This window comes from Pristiophorus japonicus, chromosome 4 (genome assembly GCF_044704955.1).
Source record: "Pristiophorus japonicus isolate sPriJap1 chromosome 4, sPriJap1.hap1, whole genome shotgun sequence".
NCBI classification, from domain to species: Eukaryota; Metazoa; Chordata; class Chondrichthyes; family Pristiophoridae; genus Pristiophorus; species Pristiophorus japonicus.
The window spans coordinates 291,045,011-291,063,986 of NC_091980.1; the positions used below are offsets into that span (position 1 = coordinate 291,045,011).

Below are 18,976 nucleotides of genomic sequence, written 5' to 3' on the forward strand. Positions count from 1 at the left end.
GTCGCCGCTCGCCTAGGGCGCTGGACAGGACTGCTCCGAGTGCTGTCCTACAGGGGTCGAGCGCTAGTCATAAACCAGCTGGTGGCCGCAATGCTGTGGTACCGGCTGGTCACTTTGACCCCTCCCCCTGCGTTTGTCGCCAAGATACAGAAGAAGCTGGTGGACTTCTTCTGGAACAACAGGAAGCACTGGGTCTCTGCCGCGGTCTTGAGTCTCCCGCTTGAGGAGGGCGGTCAGTCGTTGGTGTGCGTCAGCGCCCAGCTCGCGACTTTCCGCCTTCAGACCCTGCAGAGATACCTTTACGTCGAGCCCCCTCCTAGGTGGTGCGCTCTGGCGAGGTATTTCTTCCGCCAGCAGCTCGACCTCAATTATGACACGCAGCTCCTGTTTGTGAACTTGGGGGGTGCCAGGACCGCCCTCCGGGAGCTGCCTGTCTTTTACAGGGAACTCATCAGGGTCTGGAACAAAGTCTCCACCAAGCGCAGCTCTCCGCCGGCTGGAGTGGCGGCCGTCCTGCAGGAGCCGCTGCTCGGGAATCCGTACCTCCACGGCCGAGGCTTCATGTGGCGGTCGGAAGAGAGGGCTGTGGCTGGTGAGGTGACCAGGGTCAGGGACCTGCTCGATGGCGGAGGAGCGGGCTGGATGGCGCCAGACACGCTGGCGCGGCGCCTAAACTCTGCCAACGTCCGCCACGCGGCCGATGCCATCGAGTCGCTAAAAACAGCTCTGGGCCCTGACTCCGTTAGGTGCATCGAGGAGGCTCAGGCACGTGGGGAGATCCCGTCCGAACTGACCCCCGTCTGGACGGAATTCCTCATCGGCGCCAAACCCCGGAACCTCCCTCGGGGGCCGGCGCCTCACAACTTGAGCCGCCTCGGGGAAATCCCCTCCGTGCCTTTCAGTTCCGCGCGGAGGGGTTTCCTGTACGGGCTGCTCCTGCACACCCTCAACTTTGCCATCCTCGCCGGCCGTCCGGACACGCCATGGCGTACCATCTTGCCGTCCGGAGGAGGCGGGGGTCCCCGATGGAGGGCACTCTACGCAGGGGTCCTCCCACTATTCATCGGGGACTTGGCCTGGAGGGTGGTGCACGGAGCAGTGCCGTGCAATAAATTTTTAAGCCGGTTCACGGACTCCCAGGCCGCCTGCAATTTCTGCGGTCTGGAGGAGTCCGTGTTCCATGTTTTTATGGAGTGCACGAGGTTGCAGCCCCTGTTCCATTATTTGAAGGGGCTGCTCCTGAAATTCTGGCTGCACTTCAGTCCCACTCTCCTGATCTTTGGGCACCCTGTGCGGAGGGGAGCGGGTAGGTCCGAAGGCCTCCTCGTAGGACTGCTCCTGGGCACGGCCAAGGGTGCCATCAGCCGGTCCAGGCAGCGGGCGGTCGAGGGGGTCGTTCAACCTGACTGCCTGCCTCTCTTCCGCTCTTACATCCGGTCCAGGGTGTCCTTGGAGATGGAGCACGCGGTGTCCACCGGTACGCTCGCGGCCTTCCGCGAGAGGTGGGCACCGGAGGGACTGGAGTGCATCATCACGCCCGGCAACCAAATTTTAATTTGATTTTACATTTTAAAGTTTAATTTGTTTTAATTGCCGGTGCTTTTAGTGTCCCCTTCCCTTTTATAGGGGGCACCGGAGAAATTGTGATTTTAGTGCCCAAAAAAAAAACAAAAAAAAAAAACAAAAAAACACAAAAAAAAAACAAAAAAAAGAAAAAAAAGGGCCTTGTAAATGTCTGGTGTGTCACCCAGGTCGGGTGGCACAGTTTAATGTTTATGTTTTGCAGGTAGACTCTAAAAGAGTTTCATGCACAACGACCCCCAGGTCCCTCTGCACCACAGCATGTTGTAATTTCTCCCCATTCAAATAATATTCCCTTTTACTGTTTTTTTTTTCCCAAGGTGGATGACCTCACACTTTCCGACATTGTATTCCATCTGCCAAACCTTAGCCTATTCGCTTAACCTATCCAAATCTCCTTGCAGCCTCTCTGAGTCCTTTACACAACCCGCTTTCTCACTAATCTTAGTGTCATCTGCAAATTTTGTTGCACTACACTCTGTCCCCTCCTCTAGGTCATCTATGTATATTGTAAACAGTTGTGGTCCCAGCACTGATCCCTGTGGCACACCACTAACCACTGATTTCCAACCGGAAAAGGACCCATTTATCCCGACTCTCTGCTTTCTGTTCGCCAGCCAATTCTCTATCCATGCTAATACATTTCCTCTGACTCCACGTACATTTATCTTCTGCAGGAACCTTTTGTGTGGCACCTTATCGAATGCCTTTTGGAAATCTAAATACACCACATCCATCGGTACACCTCTATCCACCATGCTCATTATATCCTCAAAGAATTCCAGTAAGTTAGTTAAACATGATTTCCCTTTCATGAATCCATGCTGCGTCTGCTTGATTGCACTATTCCTATCCAGATGTCCCGCTATTACTTCCTTAATGATAGTTTCAAGCATTTTCCCCACTACAGATGTTAAACTAACTGGCCTATAGTTACCTGTCTTTTGCCTGCCCCCTTTTTAAAACAGGCGTTACATTAGCTGCTCTCCAATCCGCTGGTACCTCCCCAGAGTCCAGAGAATTTTGGTAGATTATAACAAATGCATCCTATAACTTCCGCCATCTCTTTTAATACCCTGGGATGCATTTCATCAGGACCAGGGGACTTGTCTACCTTCCGTCCCATTAGCCTGTCCAGCACTACCTCCCTAGTGATAGTGATCATCTCAAGGTCCTCCCTTCCCACATTCCTATGACCAGCAATTTTTGGCATGGTTTTTGTGTCTTCCACTGTGAAGACGGAAGCAAAATAATTGTTTAAGGTCTCAGCCATTTCCACATTTCCCATTATTAAATCCCCCTTCTCATCTTCTAAGGGACCAACATTTACTTTAGTCACTCTTTTCCGTTTTATATATCTGTAAAAGCTTTTACGATCTGTTTTTATGTTTTGCGCAAGTTTATCTTTGTAATCGATCTTCCCTTTCTTTATTGCTTTTTTAGTCATTCATTGCTGTTGCTTAAAATCTTCCCAATCCTCTAGTTTCCCACTAACCTTGGCCACCTTATACGCATTGGTCTTTGATTTGATACTTTCCTTTATTTCCTTGGTTATCCATGGCTGGTTATCTCTTCTCTTGCCGCCCTTCTTTTTCACTGGAATATATTTTTGTTGCGCATTATGAAAGAGCTCCTTAAAAGTCCTCCACTGTTCCTCAATTGTGCCACCGTTTAGTCCTTGTTTCCAGTCTACTTTAGCCAACTCTGCCCTCATCCCACTGTAGTCCCCTTTGTTTAAGCATAGTACGCTCGTTTCTGACACAACTTCCTCATCCTCAATCTGTATTACAAATTCAAACATATTGTGATCACTCATTCCGAGAGGATCTTTTATGAGGAGATCGTTTATTTTTCCTGTCTCGTTACACAGGACCAGATCCAAAATGGCTTGCTCCCTTGTAGGCTCTGTTACATACTGTTCTAAGAAACAATCCCGTATGCATTCTATGAATTCCTCCTCCAGGCTACCCGCTGCGATTTGATTTGACCAATCGCTATGTTGGTTAAAATCCCCCATAACTACTGCCGTTCCTTTTTCACATGCCTCCATTATTCCCTTGATTATTGCCCGCCCCACCATGAAGTTATTATTTGGGGGCCGATAAACTACGCCGACCAGTGACTTTTTCCCCTTACTATCTCGAATGATTCAACATTTTGTTCATTGGAGCCAATATCATCCCTCACAACTGCCCTGGTATCATCCCTTATTAACCCTTCCTGCCTATCGTTCCGAATCGTCAGATACCCCTGTACGTTTAATTCCCAGTCCTGGCCACCTTGCAACCATGTCTCTGTAATGGCAACCAAATCATACCCATTTGTAATGATTTGTGCCTTCAACTCATTTACTTTATTTCTAATGCTGCGTGCATTTAGGTAGAGTGTTTTCATCCTAGTTTTTAAACCATGATTTTTAGTTTTTACCCCTCCTGCAGCCCTTTTATATTCAGTGGCCCTTTTTGTTACTTGCCTTTGGTTTCTCTGCCCTCCACTTTTACTCATCTCTTTTCTGTCTTTTGTTTTTGTCTCCTTTTTGTTTCCCTCTGTCTCCCTGTATTGGTTCCCATCCCCCTGCCATATTAGTTTAACTCCTCACCAACAGCACTAGCAAACACTCCCCCGAGGACATTGGTTCCGTTCCTGCCCAAGTGCAGACCGTCCGGTTTGTACTGGTCCCACCTCCCCCAGAACCTGTTCCAATGCCCCACGAATTTGAATCCCTCCCTGCTGCACCACTGCTCAAGCCACGTATTCATCTGTGCTATCCTGCGATTCCTGACTAGCACGTGGCACTGGTAGCAATCCCGAGATTACTACTTTTGAGGTCCTACTTTTTAATTTAACTCCTAGCTCCTTAAATTCGTCTCGTAGGACCTTATCCCTTTTTTTACCTATGTCGTTGGTACCAATGTGCACCACGACAACTGGCTGTTCTCCCTCCCTTTTCAGAATGTCGAGCACTCGCTCGGAGACATCCTTGACCCTTGCACCAGGGAGGCAACATACCATCCTGGAGTCTCGATTGCGGCCGCAGAAACGCCTATCTATTCCCCTTATGATTGAATCCCCTATCACTATCGCTCTCCCACTCTTTATTATGCCCTCTTGTACAACAGAGCCAGCCACGGTGCCATGAACTTGGCTGCTGTTGCTCTCCCCTAATGAGTCATCTCCCTCAACAGCACTCAAAACAGTGTATCTGTTTTGCAGGGGGATGACCAGATGGGACCCCTGCACTACCTTCTTTGTACTACTCTTCCCTAGCTGGCTGTGGATCCTTCTCATGCGATAAGACCAACTCACAGCACATGCCACTTATGTCATTCTCAGCATCGTGGATGCTCCAGAGTGAATCCACCCTCAGCTCCAATTCCGCAATGTGGCCCATCAAGAGATGGAGGCGGATACACTTCTTACACACGTAGTCGTCAGGGACGCCGGAAGCATCCCTGAGTTCCCACATGGCACAGGAGGAGCATATCACGTGACCGAGCTCTCCTGCCATGCCTTAACCCTTAGATACCCTTAAATTGGTAATAACAATGTTACAGTTTACTTACTGATATAAAAATAAAAAGAAAAGCTACTCACCAATCACCAGCCAATCACTTACCCCATTGGCTGTGACGTCACCTTTTGATTCCTTTCTACTTCATTTTTGCTTTCTCTCCCCCTGTAGCTGCACCGGTACGCCTTTTATAGGCTGCTCCGACGCTGCTCCCGCCTCTCACCAACTGCCGCTGACTCTCGAGCTCCCGCTGGGCCTTTTATAGGCCGCTCCGACACTGCTCCCGCCTCTCACCAACTGTCGCTGACTCTCGAGCTCCCGCTGGGCCTTTTATAAGCCACTCCGACGCTGCTCCCACCTCTCACCAACTGCCGCTGACTCTCGAGCTCCCGCTGGGCCTTTTATAGGCCGCTCCGACACTGCTCCCACCTCTCGCCAACTGCCGCTGACTCTCGAGCTCCCGCTGGGCCTTTTATAGTAGGGAAGTAAGTTTGGGTGTGATTGTGTACCATATACTGATAATATCTAGTCAACATGAACAAATATTTTGTATCAGTCTTTATGGTAGAGGACACTAACAATATTCCAACAGTGGATAGTCTAGTGGCTATGGGGAGGGGGAGGAACTTAACACAATCACAATCACTAAGGAGGTGGTACTCAGTAAGATAATGGGACTAAAGGCAGATAAATCCCCTGGACATGATGGCTTGCATCCAAGGGTTTTGAGAGAAGTAGCGGCAGGGATTGTGGATGCATTGGTTGTAATTTACCAAAATTCCCTGGATTCTGAGGAGGTCCCAGCAGATTGGAAAGCTGCAAATGTAACGCCCCTATTTAAAAAAGGAGGCAAACAAAAAGCAGGAAACTATAGACCAGTTAGCCTAACATCTGTGGTTGGGAAAATGTTGGAGTCCGTTATTAAAGAAGTAGTAGCAGGACATTTGGAAAAGCAAAATTCGGTCAGGCAGAGTCAGCATGGATTTATGAAGGCGAAGCCATGTTTGACACATTTGCTGGAGTTCTTTGAGTATGTAACGAACAGGGTGGATAAAGGGGAACCGGTGGATGTGGTGTATTTGGATTTCCAGAAGGCATTTGACAAGGTGCCACATAAAAGGTTACTGCACAAGATAAAAGTTGGGGGTAATATATTAGCATGGATAGAGGATTGGCTAACGAACAGAAAACAGAGAGTCGGGATAAATGGTTCATTCTCTGGTTGGCAACCAGTAACTAGTGGGGTGCCTCAGGGATCAGTGCTGAGACCCCAACTATTTACAATCTATATTAACGACTTGGAAGAAAGGACTGAGTGTAACGTAGCCAAGTTTGCTAACAATACAAAGATGGGAGGAAAAACAATGTGTGAGGAGGACATACATAATCTGCAAAAGGACATAGACAGGTTAAGTGAGTGGGCAAAAATTTGGCAGATGGAGTATAATGTTGGAAAGTGTGAGGTCATGCACTTCGGCAGAAAAAAATCAAAGAGCAAGTTATTATTTAAATGGAGAAAAATTGAAAAGTGCCGCAGTACAGCGGGACCTGGGAGTACTTGTGTATGAAACACAAAAGAATAGTATGCAGGTACAGCAAGTGATCAGGAAGACCAATGGTATCTTGGCCTTTATTGCAAAGGGAATGGAGTATAAAAGCAGGGAAGTCTTACTACAACTATATAAGGTATTGGTGAGGCCACACTTGGAATACTGCATGCAATTTTGGTTTCCATATTTATGAAAGGATAAACTTTCTTTGAGGCAGTTCAGAGAAGGCTCACTAGTTGATTCCGGGGATGAGGGGGGTTGACTTATGAGGAAAGGTTGAGTAGGTTGGGCCTCTGCTTATTGGAATTCAGAAGAATAAGAGGTGATCTTATCAAAACCTATAAGATTATGAGGGGGCTTGACAAGGTGGATGCAGAGAGGATGTTTCCACTGACGGGGGAGACTAGAACTAGAGGGCACGATCTTAGAATAAGGGGCCGCCGATTTAAAACAGAGATGAAGAAATTTCTTCTCTGAGGGTTGTAAATCTGTGGCATTCGCTGGCTCAGAGAGCTGTGGAAGCTGGGACATTGAATAAATTTAAGACAGAAATAGACAGTTTCTTAAACAATAAGAGGTTATGAGGAGTGGGGGGGGAAGATAAGGGGATAAGAGGTTATGGGGAGCTGAGTCCATGATCAGATCAGCCATGATCTTATTGAATGGCGGGGCAGGCTCGAGGGGCCGTATGGCCTGCTCCTATTCCTATTTCTTATGTTCTTAAATGGGCTAATAGGAGGACTAAATGCATCAGTTGAACAATTATTTTAAGCTCATAGAATTCATTGGCATAACCACATATAAATGTGTGCCGTTTTGGGCACCCAACCATCAAAAGAACATTGATGTATTGGAGAGAGTTCAGAGAAGAGGTACAAGGATGATTTGTTTGTTTTTAACTTGAAGTAATGATGTGATGCTCAAATGAACTTATTTTTGTTGCCAAGAAAATGTTGAAGTCATGTGATGCAGACTCCTAAAGTAACACAAATATTGCAGTTGTAAGCAGATAATTTAACCTGGCTCATTGTCTCATAACTAGAGGGCACAAGTACAAAAATTAAGCCACAAACTAAGCTGAACACCGGAAGAATTTTCTTTCCTCATTTGGTAGTGGATATGTGTCACAGACTCTCATCCCAGCCAAAAAACAGTTAAATCTGTGTTAAGGGCTGTCTAAATAGCTGTTTCAGAAGCTGTTTGATGGCGGTAAGGATAAAGATGGATGTGGGTGATTGACTATGTTACAGAGCATGGTCATTAATGTTCTGCTGGTCTTCATTGGAACAGGAACTGGATGGGGTTAAGCGTAGAAATTAGAGTAAACCCTTTTGTAAAAGTAGGTGCATTGTTTTTTGAAAGCTATAGAAGAGTCAATTGTGTTTTCGTGCTCGCTGCGATTTTTAAGTTGGCACAAAAATGGTTGTCATTCAGCTAGACGTACTATTCAGTGCTATTTGTTCCATTCCCTTGTAGTGAGCTCAGTGGAAGAGCAAAAGAGCTGAACACAAAGCTCCCACAGGTGGGTGTCCGCCTGTGACAGTCACAAAAGAATGATGTCACCAGCAGCCAATCCACACTGAGCATTCTGTGTTCTAGGAGCATTCAGCTTGTACTGTACATGGGTGGGTAGGTTCGCTGTCTCCGCCATATAGATGTTGTCAGTTGTGCTGTTAACTCTGTCTGCGCTGAATGAGCTGCAGATGTAAGCGACCAGTCTGATATGGATCAGACGTTGCCACATTTCTATCATTAGAACCAATTCCATTTGAAGCAATTCTGCGATCTACTGGAACTCCCGGTTCTCCAGTCTACCCTATCTGTATTCAGATAAATAACTGAGCAACAGGTAAAACAATCTTGCATGATTTTTGTGTTTTTCTTTTTTTTAAAAAACTCTCTTTTTCCGGGCAAGATTTGTACAAGCTAGAAATGTGAAATCATTGTAGACTGAATGCTCTGCCACTTACAGCTGGAAAACATTGTCGCCAATAAAAGGGCATCTACTAACACATAGTTTTGTTTTAATCTTGCATTGAGCCATGTTTTGTGCTCCACCTTGCGATGAATACAGTCACAAAGTAATGTCCTTCCATCGCATGCAGGCATGCCACTCAGCCAAGGCACAGTTCATTTGGTTATTGCCCCCTACTCAATGATTTTTCCCTCAGTCCTCAGTGGGTGAACGCACTGTGTGATGTAGTACTGTGAACAGTACAGACCAGACCAGTTCGCAGTTCAGTTCCTGGACTGTGCTTTGCTAATTGTCTCAGCCGGGTCAATGGTGGGTGTGTTAGTTCGCCACCATGTCCTTGAACGAGAGTGGGTAAGGATCGACCTGCGTTCCCACTTCACAATTCGTGGGAAGTGCAGGAGTGTGTAGAGGATCGACCTTGGCTGCGACACCCCCATAGTCAAGGAGGCTGCCAAGAGTTGCTGTGCAGCCTTTCACATTAAGAATGATCATTTGGGTTCAATGTAAAGAGGCTGCTGCGAGTCCAAGGAACAGTAAGCCACCTAAATCACTGCCCTCAGGAAAGGAGAGAAAATTAGCAAAAGTACCCATCAAGTATTTCCAGAGATGTCGCCAGACTCGTGTGTCTGATATATTTTTTATTCATTCATTGGATATGGGCATTGCCAGCAAGGCCAGTATTTATTGCTTGCCCGTGAGAAGGTAATAAGTGGCATGCTAGGCCATTTCAGAGGGTCAACCACAGTGCTTTGAGTCTGGAGTCCCATTATAGAACAGACTGGGTAAGGTGATAGAGTTCCTTCCCGAAAGGACATTAGTGAACCAGATGAGTTTTTACAACAATCTGGTAATTTCATGGTCACTATTGTATTTACTGAATTTAAATTCCAGAAACGGGGCTTCCATCTGAAACATCTCATCTGAAAGACAGCTCTTCTGACAGTGTAACATTCCCTCAGCACTGCACTGAAGTGTCATTCTAGATTATGTGCTCAAGTCCCTGGAGTGGGGCTTGAACCCACAACCTCCTGACTCAGGCAAGAGTGGGATTTGAATTTGTGTTTCCAGATCATTAGTCCAGGCCTCTGGATTACTCATCCAGTAACATAACCACTATGCTACCATACCCTATGGGAGAAGTGAACCAGGGAAAAAGTGTTCTGCTAGTTATCCTCACCTTCTACACACGCCCAAAGGTAGAGCAGATTGCTGTCATGTTAATTCATGTTGGCCCTTTCGTACCCCAAGGCAAAGAACATGACAAGCCTCATATGACCAAGACAGCCTTTGTTACTTATGCAAACTGACAAGTGAAATTGGAAAACACAAAAAGGTTAACTGGTTCTGGAGTCTTTTTTATTTAAAAAAAACAACGAATATCTGACTCCCAACAAAATTCTTCAGCTAATTTAGCAACTCGTTTCCATACTCTTAAAAACGGAGTTCCCATTATTATCAATGAGAATACTGCAGAGTGATTGGTGGTCCAGGCCCACGTGATTTAACATTTCCCTATGTACGGGGAAGTCATCTCCCCGTACGCTGCGCATCTAGTGGAGTGCCGCAGGGCTCAGTGCTGGGACCCCAGCTTTTTACAATATACATTAACGATTTAGATGAAGGAATTGAGTGTAACATCTCCAAGTTTGCTGATGACACTAAACTGGGTGGCGGTGTGAGCTGTGAGGAGGACGCTAAGAGGCTGCAGGATGACTTGGACAGGTTAGGTGAGTGGGCAAATGCATGGCAGATGCAGTATAATGTGGATAAATGTGAGGTTATCCATTTTGGGGACAAAAACACAAAGGCAGAATATTATCTGAATGGTGGCAGATTAGGAAAAGGGGAGGTGCAACATGACCTGGGTGTCATGGTTCATCAGTCATTGAAAGTTGGCATGCAGGTACAGCAGGCGGTGAAGAAGGCAAATGGTATGTTGGCCTTCATAGCTAAGGGATTTGAGTATAGGAGCAGGGAGGTCTTACTACAGTTGTACAGGGCCTTGGTGAGGCCTCACCTGGAATATTGTGTTCAGTTTTGGTCTCCTAATCTGAAGAAGGACGTTCTTGCTATTGAGGGAGTGCAGCGAAGATTCACCAGACTAATTCCAGGGATGGCTGGACTGTCATATGAGGAGAGACTGGATCAACTGGGCCTTTATTCACTGGAGTTTAGAAGGATGAGAGGGGATCTTATAGAAACGTATAAGATTCTGTTGGGACTGGACAGGTTAGACGTGGGAAGAATGTTCCCGATGTTAGGGATGTCCAGAACCAGGGGACATAGTCTTAGGATAAGAGGTAGGCCATTTAGGACTGAGATGAGGAGAGAGTTGTTAACCTGTGGAATTTCCTGCCGCAGAGAGTTGTTGATGCCAGTTCATTGGATATATTCAAGAGGGAGTTAGATATGGCCCTTTCGGCTAAGGTGATCAATGGGTATGGAGAGAAAGCAGGAAAGGGGTACTGAAGGAATGATCAGCCATGATCTTATTGAATGGCGGTGCAGGCTCGAAGGGCCGAATGGCCTACTACTGCACCTATTTTCTATGTTTCTATGCATCGAATGAAGGTCTCCGACCAGAATCGAAGGCACCTCCGTGACCACCAGGTACTTTCGCAAAAGTGATTAGTTCTCTGTTTTATGTTGACAATTCCAAACAGTTGGTTTACAAACCAGTTTTTCAGATCGTAATGACAAATTGATGCCAGACTCGCTGAAGAAATAATGAATAAAGCACCACCTATCATCACATTACGTGATCAGTGACATAGTCATTACGGCACCTGAGCTAGTCAACAGAAAATTTATTGCTTAAATAATTACATTGTTAGTGAATTTTTTTAAAATATAGTGCCGAAAATTCTGGCCTCACCAGGTCTGTACAAAGTGCGCACGGACCCAGCGAAGTCTTGCAAAAGCCAGTTTTCAGTGCGCGATGCACATGCGCCAAAAAACAGCTTTTCCGAGGTTTCTCTTGACAGATCCTTCGCATCACCAGGAGAAGGACATTCGCGCGATTGGGCTATTTGCCCAACTCCTGCCCAGCAAATGTCCTTCAAACTTTTATGCCTGGTAAAAGCAGATGTATAGCTTACTTTGCCAGCATAAGAGTTTTAAAACATATAAAAATTAAATTCAATCATTCATTTTTAGGTTTAAAAACCCTGTCCATTAAGGTAAGTTTATTTTAAACCCTATTAAAACACATTAAAAAAAAATTCCCAAAAATATGTTTTTTTCTAAAACATTTAATTAACTTTAATTCCAATTAATTTTAAATATGAGGTGTTTTTTTTAATTTTATGTTTCTTGTTATAGGGGGTTAGTCTCATTGATAATAATGGGAACTCGTAAAAACGGACTTCCCATTATTATCAGATAATACTGCAGAGTGATTGGTGGTCCAGGCCCATGTGATTCAACATTTCCCTACGTACCGAAATGTAATTTCCCCATACGTTGCGTATCGAATGAAAGTCTCCGACCGGAATCGAAAGCGCCTCCTTGACCACCAGGTATTTTCGCAAAAATGTTTTGGGTCGGAGGTGTCCGACCGAATTTTCCCCCCCATATAATTATTTGAATAGTTTATGGTTTTTCCCTTCCCGTAAAGGCTGGATCACCAACTTTCATTGCTGTACTTTTACATGTAGATGCCAGCATTGGCTCAGTGGGTAGCACTCTCTCCTCTGAGACAGAAGGTTGTGGGTTCAAGCCTCACTCCAGAGACTTGAGCACATAATCTAGGATTACACTTCAGTGCAGTAGAGGGAGTGCTACACTGTTGGAAAAGCTGAGACATTATGTAGAGGCCCCATTTTCGCTCTCGGATGGATGTGAAAGATCCCACGGAACTATTAGAAGAAGAGTAGTGGACATTCCCCTTCAGTGTCCTGGCCAATATTTATCTCTCAGCCAACGTCAAAAACAGATTATCTGGTGATTATCTCATTGCTCTTTGCGGGAGCATGTAACTTGGCTGCCGCATTTCCTACGATACACAGTGACTACACTTTAAAAGTACTTCATTGACTGTAAAGTGCTTTGGGAATGTCTTGTGTTCATGAAAGGTGCTATATAAATGTAAGTCTTTTCTTTCAGATGCAGAGCTGCTGTTCCTGAATTGTGATTTATTTGAGACAATGACTATGTGGATGTACTTCCTGGTGACAGTAAGAGACTTTGTGGTGAAGAAACACTCATCATATCATCATCATAGGCAGTCCCTCGAAATCGAGGAAGACTTGCTTCCGCTCTAAAAGTGAGTTTTCAGGTGACTATATAGTCCAATATGGGAATTACAGTCTCTGTCACAGGTGGGACAGATGGTGGTTGAAGGAAAGGGTGGGTGGGGAGCCTGGTTTGCTGCACACTCCTTCCGCTGTCTACGCTTGTTTTCTGCATGCTCTCGGCTATGGGACCCGAAGGTGCTCCCGGATGCTCTTCCTCCACTTAGGGTGGTCTTTGGCCAGGGACTCCCAGGTGCCATTGGAGATGTTGCATTTTATCAAGAAGGCTTTGAAGGTGTCCTTGAAACATTTCCTCTGACCATCTGGGACTCCTCGCCGTGTAGCAGTTCCGAGTAGAGCGCTTGCTTTGGGAGTTTTGTGTCTGGTATGCAGACGATGTGGCCCACCCAACGGAGCTGGTCAACTGTGGTCAGTGCTTCGAAACTATAGTAGAAGCACCACCTCTGCTGCAGCCACCTGTAAGATATTTTGTGATTATTTCTGTTTGCCACTATTCTCGTGGCTTGAATGATGTCTTAGTTATAGTGCCTTGTTAGCGTTTCCGCAAGTGGGAGCGGACCTCTCTCATTACAAGAGCTGTTGGGACATTTATTTATTGGCATATGTTAGAAAGTTTGATGTTTCAGAATTCTTTATTTTCTGCCATCTGCAGCAATCAATGTTCTTTGTCAAAATATAGTCTGTTTCTACTGGATTCTGTGCAAATTTTGACACTGCTATTTTTCACTCTCCTGCAATATTCTCTTTAAAACTTTTCTTTGGCTGTGCCTTTAGCTCCCTCACCCCTTAGTCATTTTCTCCTCTTGCTTGATAGTGTCCTCCCTCCCGTGTAAAACACTCCTTTTAAGAGTATCTTCTACTCCAAAGGGCGCTGTATAAGTGCAAGTTCACTTTTTGTTTAAAGATGACGACAAATGTGTTGCTATATTAAGAACTTTAGTATGCCAAGCACAGCATGTTGGAATGCTTAACTCTCCCACAACCTGGTGCCACAGCCAAGAGCAGGAAAATTGTAGGTGTGATCTCTTGACAACAACTATTTTTGTGTCAACATTTTCCATTATAAATTCCTATGTGTACAGTTATAATGAAAATTGCCTGTGTAAATTTGTCACAGTGTAATTACACTCTCCTACCACTATTGAGTAGAAAGTTGGCAGGAAGTAGCAGGCAGATATAAGATTTATAATTTTTAAATTATTAATTCCTGGGATGTGGGCATCACTGGTAGCCCCAGCATTTATTGCCCATCCCTAATTGCCCTTGAGAAGGTGGTGGTGAGCCGCCGCCTTGAACCACTGCAGTCCGTGTGGTGAAGGTGCTCCCACAGTGCTGTTAGGGAGGGAGTGCCAGGATTTTGACCCAGCGACGATGAAGGGACGGCGATATATTTCCAAGTTGGGATGGTGTGTAATTGGAGGCAAACTTGCAGGTGGCGGTGTTCCCATGCGTCTGCAGCCCTTGTCCTTCTAGGTGGTAAAGGTCACAGGTTTGGGAGGTGCTGTCGAAGAAGCCTTAGCAAATTGCTGCAGTGCATCTTGTAGATGGTACACACTGCAGCCACGGTGCGCCGGTGGTGGTGGGAGTGAATGTTTAAGGTGGTGGATGGGGTGCCGATCAAGTGGGCTGCTTTGTCCTGGATGGTGTTGAGTTTCTTGAGTGTTGTTGGAGCTGCATTCATCCAGACAAGTGGAGAGTATTCCATCACACTCCTGACTTGTGCCTTGTAGATGGTGGAAAGGCTTTGGGAAGTCAGAAGGTGAGACTCACTGCAGAATATCCAGCCTCTCGCCTGCTCTTGTAGCCACAGTATTTATGCGGCTGGTCCAGTTAAGTTTCTAGTCAATGATGACCCCCAGGATGTTGATGGTGGAAGATTCGGTGACTGTAATGCCGTTGAATATCAAGGGGCGGTGGTTAGACTCTCGCTTGTAGGAAATAGTCATTGCCTGGCACTTGTGTGGTGTGAATATTACTTGCCACTTATCAGCCCAAGACTGGATAACGTCTCGGTCTTGCTGGATGCGGGCATGGACTGCTTCATTATCTGGGAGTTGTGCACGGAACTGAACACTGCAATCATCAGCGAACATCCGCATTTCTGACCACCTGATGGAGGGAAGGTCATTGATGAAGCAGCTGTTGATGGTTGGGCCTAGATCACTGCCCTGAGGAACTCCTGCAGCGATGTCCTGAGGCTGTGATGATTGACCTCCAACCACCAGAACCATCTTCCTTTGTGCTAGGTATGACTCCAGCCAGTGGAGAGTTTTCCCCCTGATTCCCATTGACTTCAATTTTACTTGGGCGCCTTGATGCCACACTCGGTCAAATGCTGCCATGGGGCAGTTACGCTCACCTGTGGAATTCAGCACTTTTGTCCATGTTTGGACCAAGGCTGTTAATGAGGTCTGGGGCCGAGTGGTCCTGGCGGAACCCAAACTGAACTTCGGTGAGCAGTTTATTGGTGAGTAAGTGCCACTTGATAGCACTGTCTGTGACACCTTCTATCACTTTGCTGATGATTGAGAGTAGACTGATGGGTGGTAATTGGCCGGATTGGATTTGTCCTGCTTTTTGTGGACAGGACATACCTGGGCAATTTTCACATTGTACTGGAACAGCTTGGCTAGATGTGCGGCTAGTTCTGGAGCACACGTCTTCAGCCCAAAGACAAATATATCCTATATAAAGCCAGAATGTATTTGACTTTAAAATGGGGAACTAATCTGCATGCTCGGGTCCAATTATCCCTTGCTTTACCCGAAGACTACACTTAGTCTTCACACCCTGTTTGTAGACCCACAGGAAATCAACTGATATAAAATAAAAACATTGCAGTTCTGAACAGTTTACCTCGGGTGAGTTCACCTGCTCATACCTGTACAACAACGGTATTACAAATTGTGAAGCTTCAGTTAGTAACAACAATTCCAAATTAGCTCAGCTCATTCTTTTCCCCCTCCCCTGTCCATCACATACTGAGAGAATGTATTAAAGCAGTTCCACTATGTGAAGTCAAATCACTTCCTGTGGTTAGGTTGTAGAAATTGATCATTCCCAGCTGCCACATTCTTGAAGTCTATTATTGGCCTACTCGCCATCATCAGCAAAATGATGGAAGAAATCATCAACAGTGCTATCAAGCGGCACTTGCCAATAACCTGCTCACTGATGCTCAATGTGGGCTCTGTCAAGACCACTCGACTCCAGACCTCATTACTGCCTTATTAAAACTAAAGTCAGTGGTGATTAGGTGAAAAACTCTCCAGTGGCTGGGGTCATACCTGGCACAAGGAAAGATAGTTGTGGTTGTTGGAGTCCAGTCACCCCGGATCCAGGGCATTGCTGCAGGAGTTCTTCAGGGCACCATGCTAAGCCCTATCTTCAGCTGCTTCATCAATGGCCTTTTCTCCATAAGATCAGAAACGGGGCTGTTCACTGATGATTGCGCAGTGTTCAGCTCCATTCGAAATTCCTCCGCATTCTATGTGCACATGTAGCAAAATCTGGACAACATCCGGGCTTGGGCTGATGTGTGGCGTGAATGTTGCTTGCCACTTAAGTGCCAGGCAATGATCATCCCTGACAAGAGTCTGTCAAACCACCTCCCCTTGACATTCAGTGGCCATCATCAACGTCCTGGGGGTCATCATTGACCAGAAACTCAACTGGACCGGCCACATAAGCTCAACACTATATCCAGGACAAAATAGTCTGCTTGATTGGCACCCCATCCACTAGTTTAAACATGCACTCCCTCTACCACCAGCGCATCGTGCTGCAGGATACACTGCAGCAACTTGACGAGGCTTCTTTGGCAGCAACTCCCAAAGCCGTAACCTCCACCACCTGGAAGGACAAGGGAAGCAGGTGCACGGGAACACCATCACCTCTGAAGTACACTCCAGGTAACATACCATCCAGACACTTACTGGTTTTCCATCATCATCTCGGGATGAAAGCCCTGGTGCTCCCTCCCGAACAACATTGTTGGGAGTGCCTTCACCACATGGTCTGCAGCGGTTTAAGAAGCAGGCCCACCACCATTGGCTCGAGGGTAACTAGGGATAGGCAATCAAATGTCAGCCTTCCCCCAATTATAAAATAAAAAAGGGAAGAGAAACACAAAGAAGAAGCCTTCCACAGGGAGGAAGTGGGAGTGTGAAAAAGGAGTTGGCTTTGATTCGGTTGATAGCACCTGAGACTGGGTTCAAACCCCAATCGAAGACTTGAGCACACAATCTGGGCTGGCACTTCAGTGCAGTCGTGAGTATTTTTGCATGAGATGTTAAACTGAGGCTCTGTTTGCCCTCTCTGGTGGATGTAAAAGATCTCACGGCACTGTACGAAGAAGAACAGGGTAGTTCTCAGTGTTTTGGCCAATATTTATCTCTCAAGCAACATCAGTCTTTTTATTTAAAAAAAAAACAGATTGTCTGTTCATTTATCTCATTGCTGTTTATGGAACCTTATGGAACATTTGTGTATATTACAAATGTGACTATACTTTTAAAAAAATATATATATACTTAATTGGTTGACGAGTGCTTTTAGGTGCTTTCTGCTTGTGAAAGATGTTCTACAAATGTCACACAAAAATATGAAAAAAGAGGGCAGTTAAATGTGTCTGGAGTGTCCCCCAGATCGAGGGGCACTCGATCTAATGTTTATTTTGTACCCCCCCCCACAAAAGAGTTGTTCTACAAATGTAAGTTTTTTTGTACACTCACGCATCTGATTAAATAGGGATTTATCATAGGACTGCAGAAGGCCACTTGCTTGCCATCCTTGTGAGGAGGAAACTACCTGTGATGCAAAAATACCTGGAGATGTCAACAGGCATGTTTTCCAATTATATGATTTAGGCCATTATTGTACATGGTAGATGCGTGGTAAACCTGCTCAGGAACACCTCGCCACTCTGTACTGCAACATTGTGAAGTTTGTAAAACATCAGCTTATTGGACATTTTTGATTGTGGCGAATCCAGTAGACACTAACATGAGCATTTGCATTTTTAATCTCGATTTAAAAAGTTTAACATACGGGTTCAAAGTCTTTTTAACATCTGTATGGGTTCCAAATGAGCGTCGGATAGTCTCAACCTACTGATTGTGAGGTCTCAGTACAAAACTTTCATTCAGTAGAGTTGATCAATAGATTATCGATCACACTCGGGAAGGACATGAGGATAGTAGATGTGCGAAGTGGTCAACTGGCATATTTGGAACTGCCCTTCTGTGGTCAGGATTTAGACACATACCACAATAAATGGAGTGTTATATGCATCTAAACCATAATGCACCTCTCTGGGAATGCTCGTTGCCGACAGAATGAAAAATGTTCCATTCCCCTTCATCTTGGTGATCATCTATGAAATAAAAACGTTTAAAAATGAAGGCTAAAATTACAATTTAAAGCAGTAGCTTTTCTGTCTTTCTGCTCTTGCCATGTAGACTCGGCTGATTCATTTTCGTTCTGGCAGCAATGGCACTGAACTGGACTGAATGCTGAACAGCCTGACGTGCCCCAGAGACACCGACCATGCACAGCCTGACTGGAGAGAGGACACCTGGGCAGGATGCTGAACCCTGCTCTCGGCCCCTGTCCCAGGCCCGTGTCTACTTGGAGCAGATCCGGAGCCGAGTGTCTCCCAGCATCCAGGAAGGCCAGCAGGCACCCAGAAGCACAGCCGCCAAACGCGACTACCTGGTTGATGCGGCTAAACAGATCCGCTTAGCCCTGGACAGAGAGGTCAATGAGGATTATGAAGCTGCATTTAACTATTACAAGAATGGCGTGGACCTGCTCTTGAAGGGGGTGCAAGGTATTATTTTATTTAGAACTTTAGTTTGAAATTCCAAATGTTTGAATCCACGGTACTTTGGGAAGAGACCAGATTAGATTATTGAGGCATTGATGAACAGCAAGATGTGTGTACATTGGCGGTCATACTGCACCTGTCACAAGGTGAAGCTGACCTGCCTAAAACCTCGCAACGCAAACTTCTTGAAGTCCATTTTTACTGTTAGACCATTCATCTTTGTAATGTTTTTGTTTGCCACTATATTTAAAACGGGGACTCTCTTTATTCACACATTTC

General features: G+C 45.7%; 1 protein-coding gene across 1 annotated transcript in view; it reads left to right on the forward strand.

Annotated features, from left to right (window-relative positions):
• rps6kl1 (ribosomal protein S6 kinase-like 1) overlaps positions 1-18,976 on the forward strand; it is a 72,181-nt gene that overhangs the window by 12,495 nt on the left and 40,710 nt on the right. Inside the window, exons 2-3 of the mRNA XM_070877568.1 lie at positions 12,722-12,881; positions 18,330-18,700. Coding sequence (XP_070733669.1) covers positions 18,418-18,700 — 283 coding nt within the window. The 5' untranslated portion in view covers positions 12,722-12,881; positions 18,330-18,417. The remainder of the gene's footprint in view (positions 1-12,721; positions 12,882-18,329; positions 18,701-18,976) is intronic.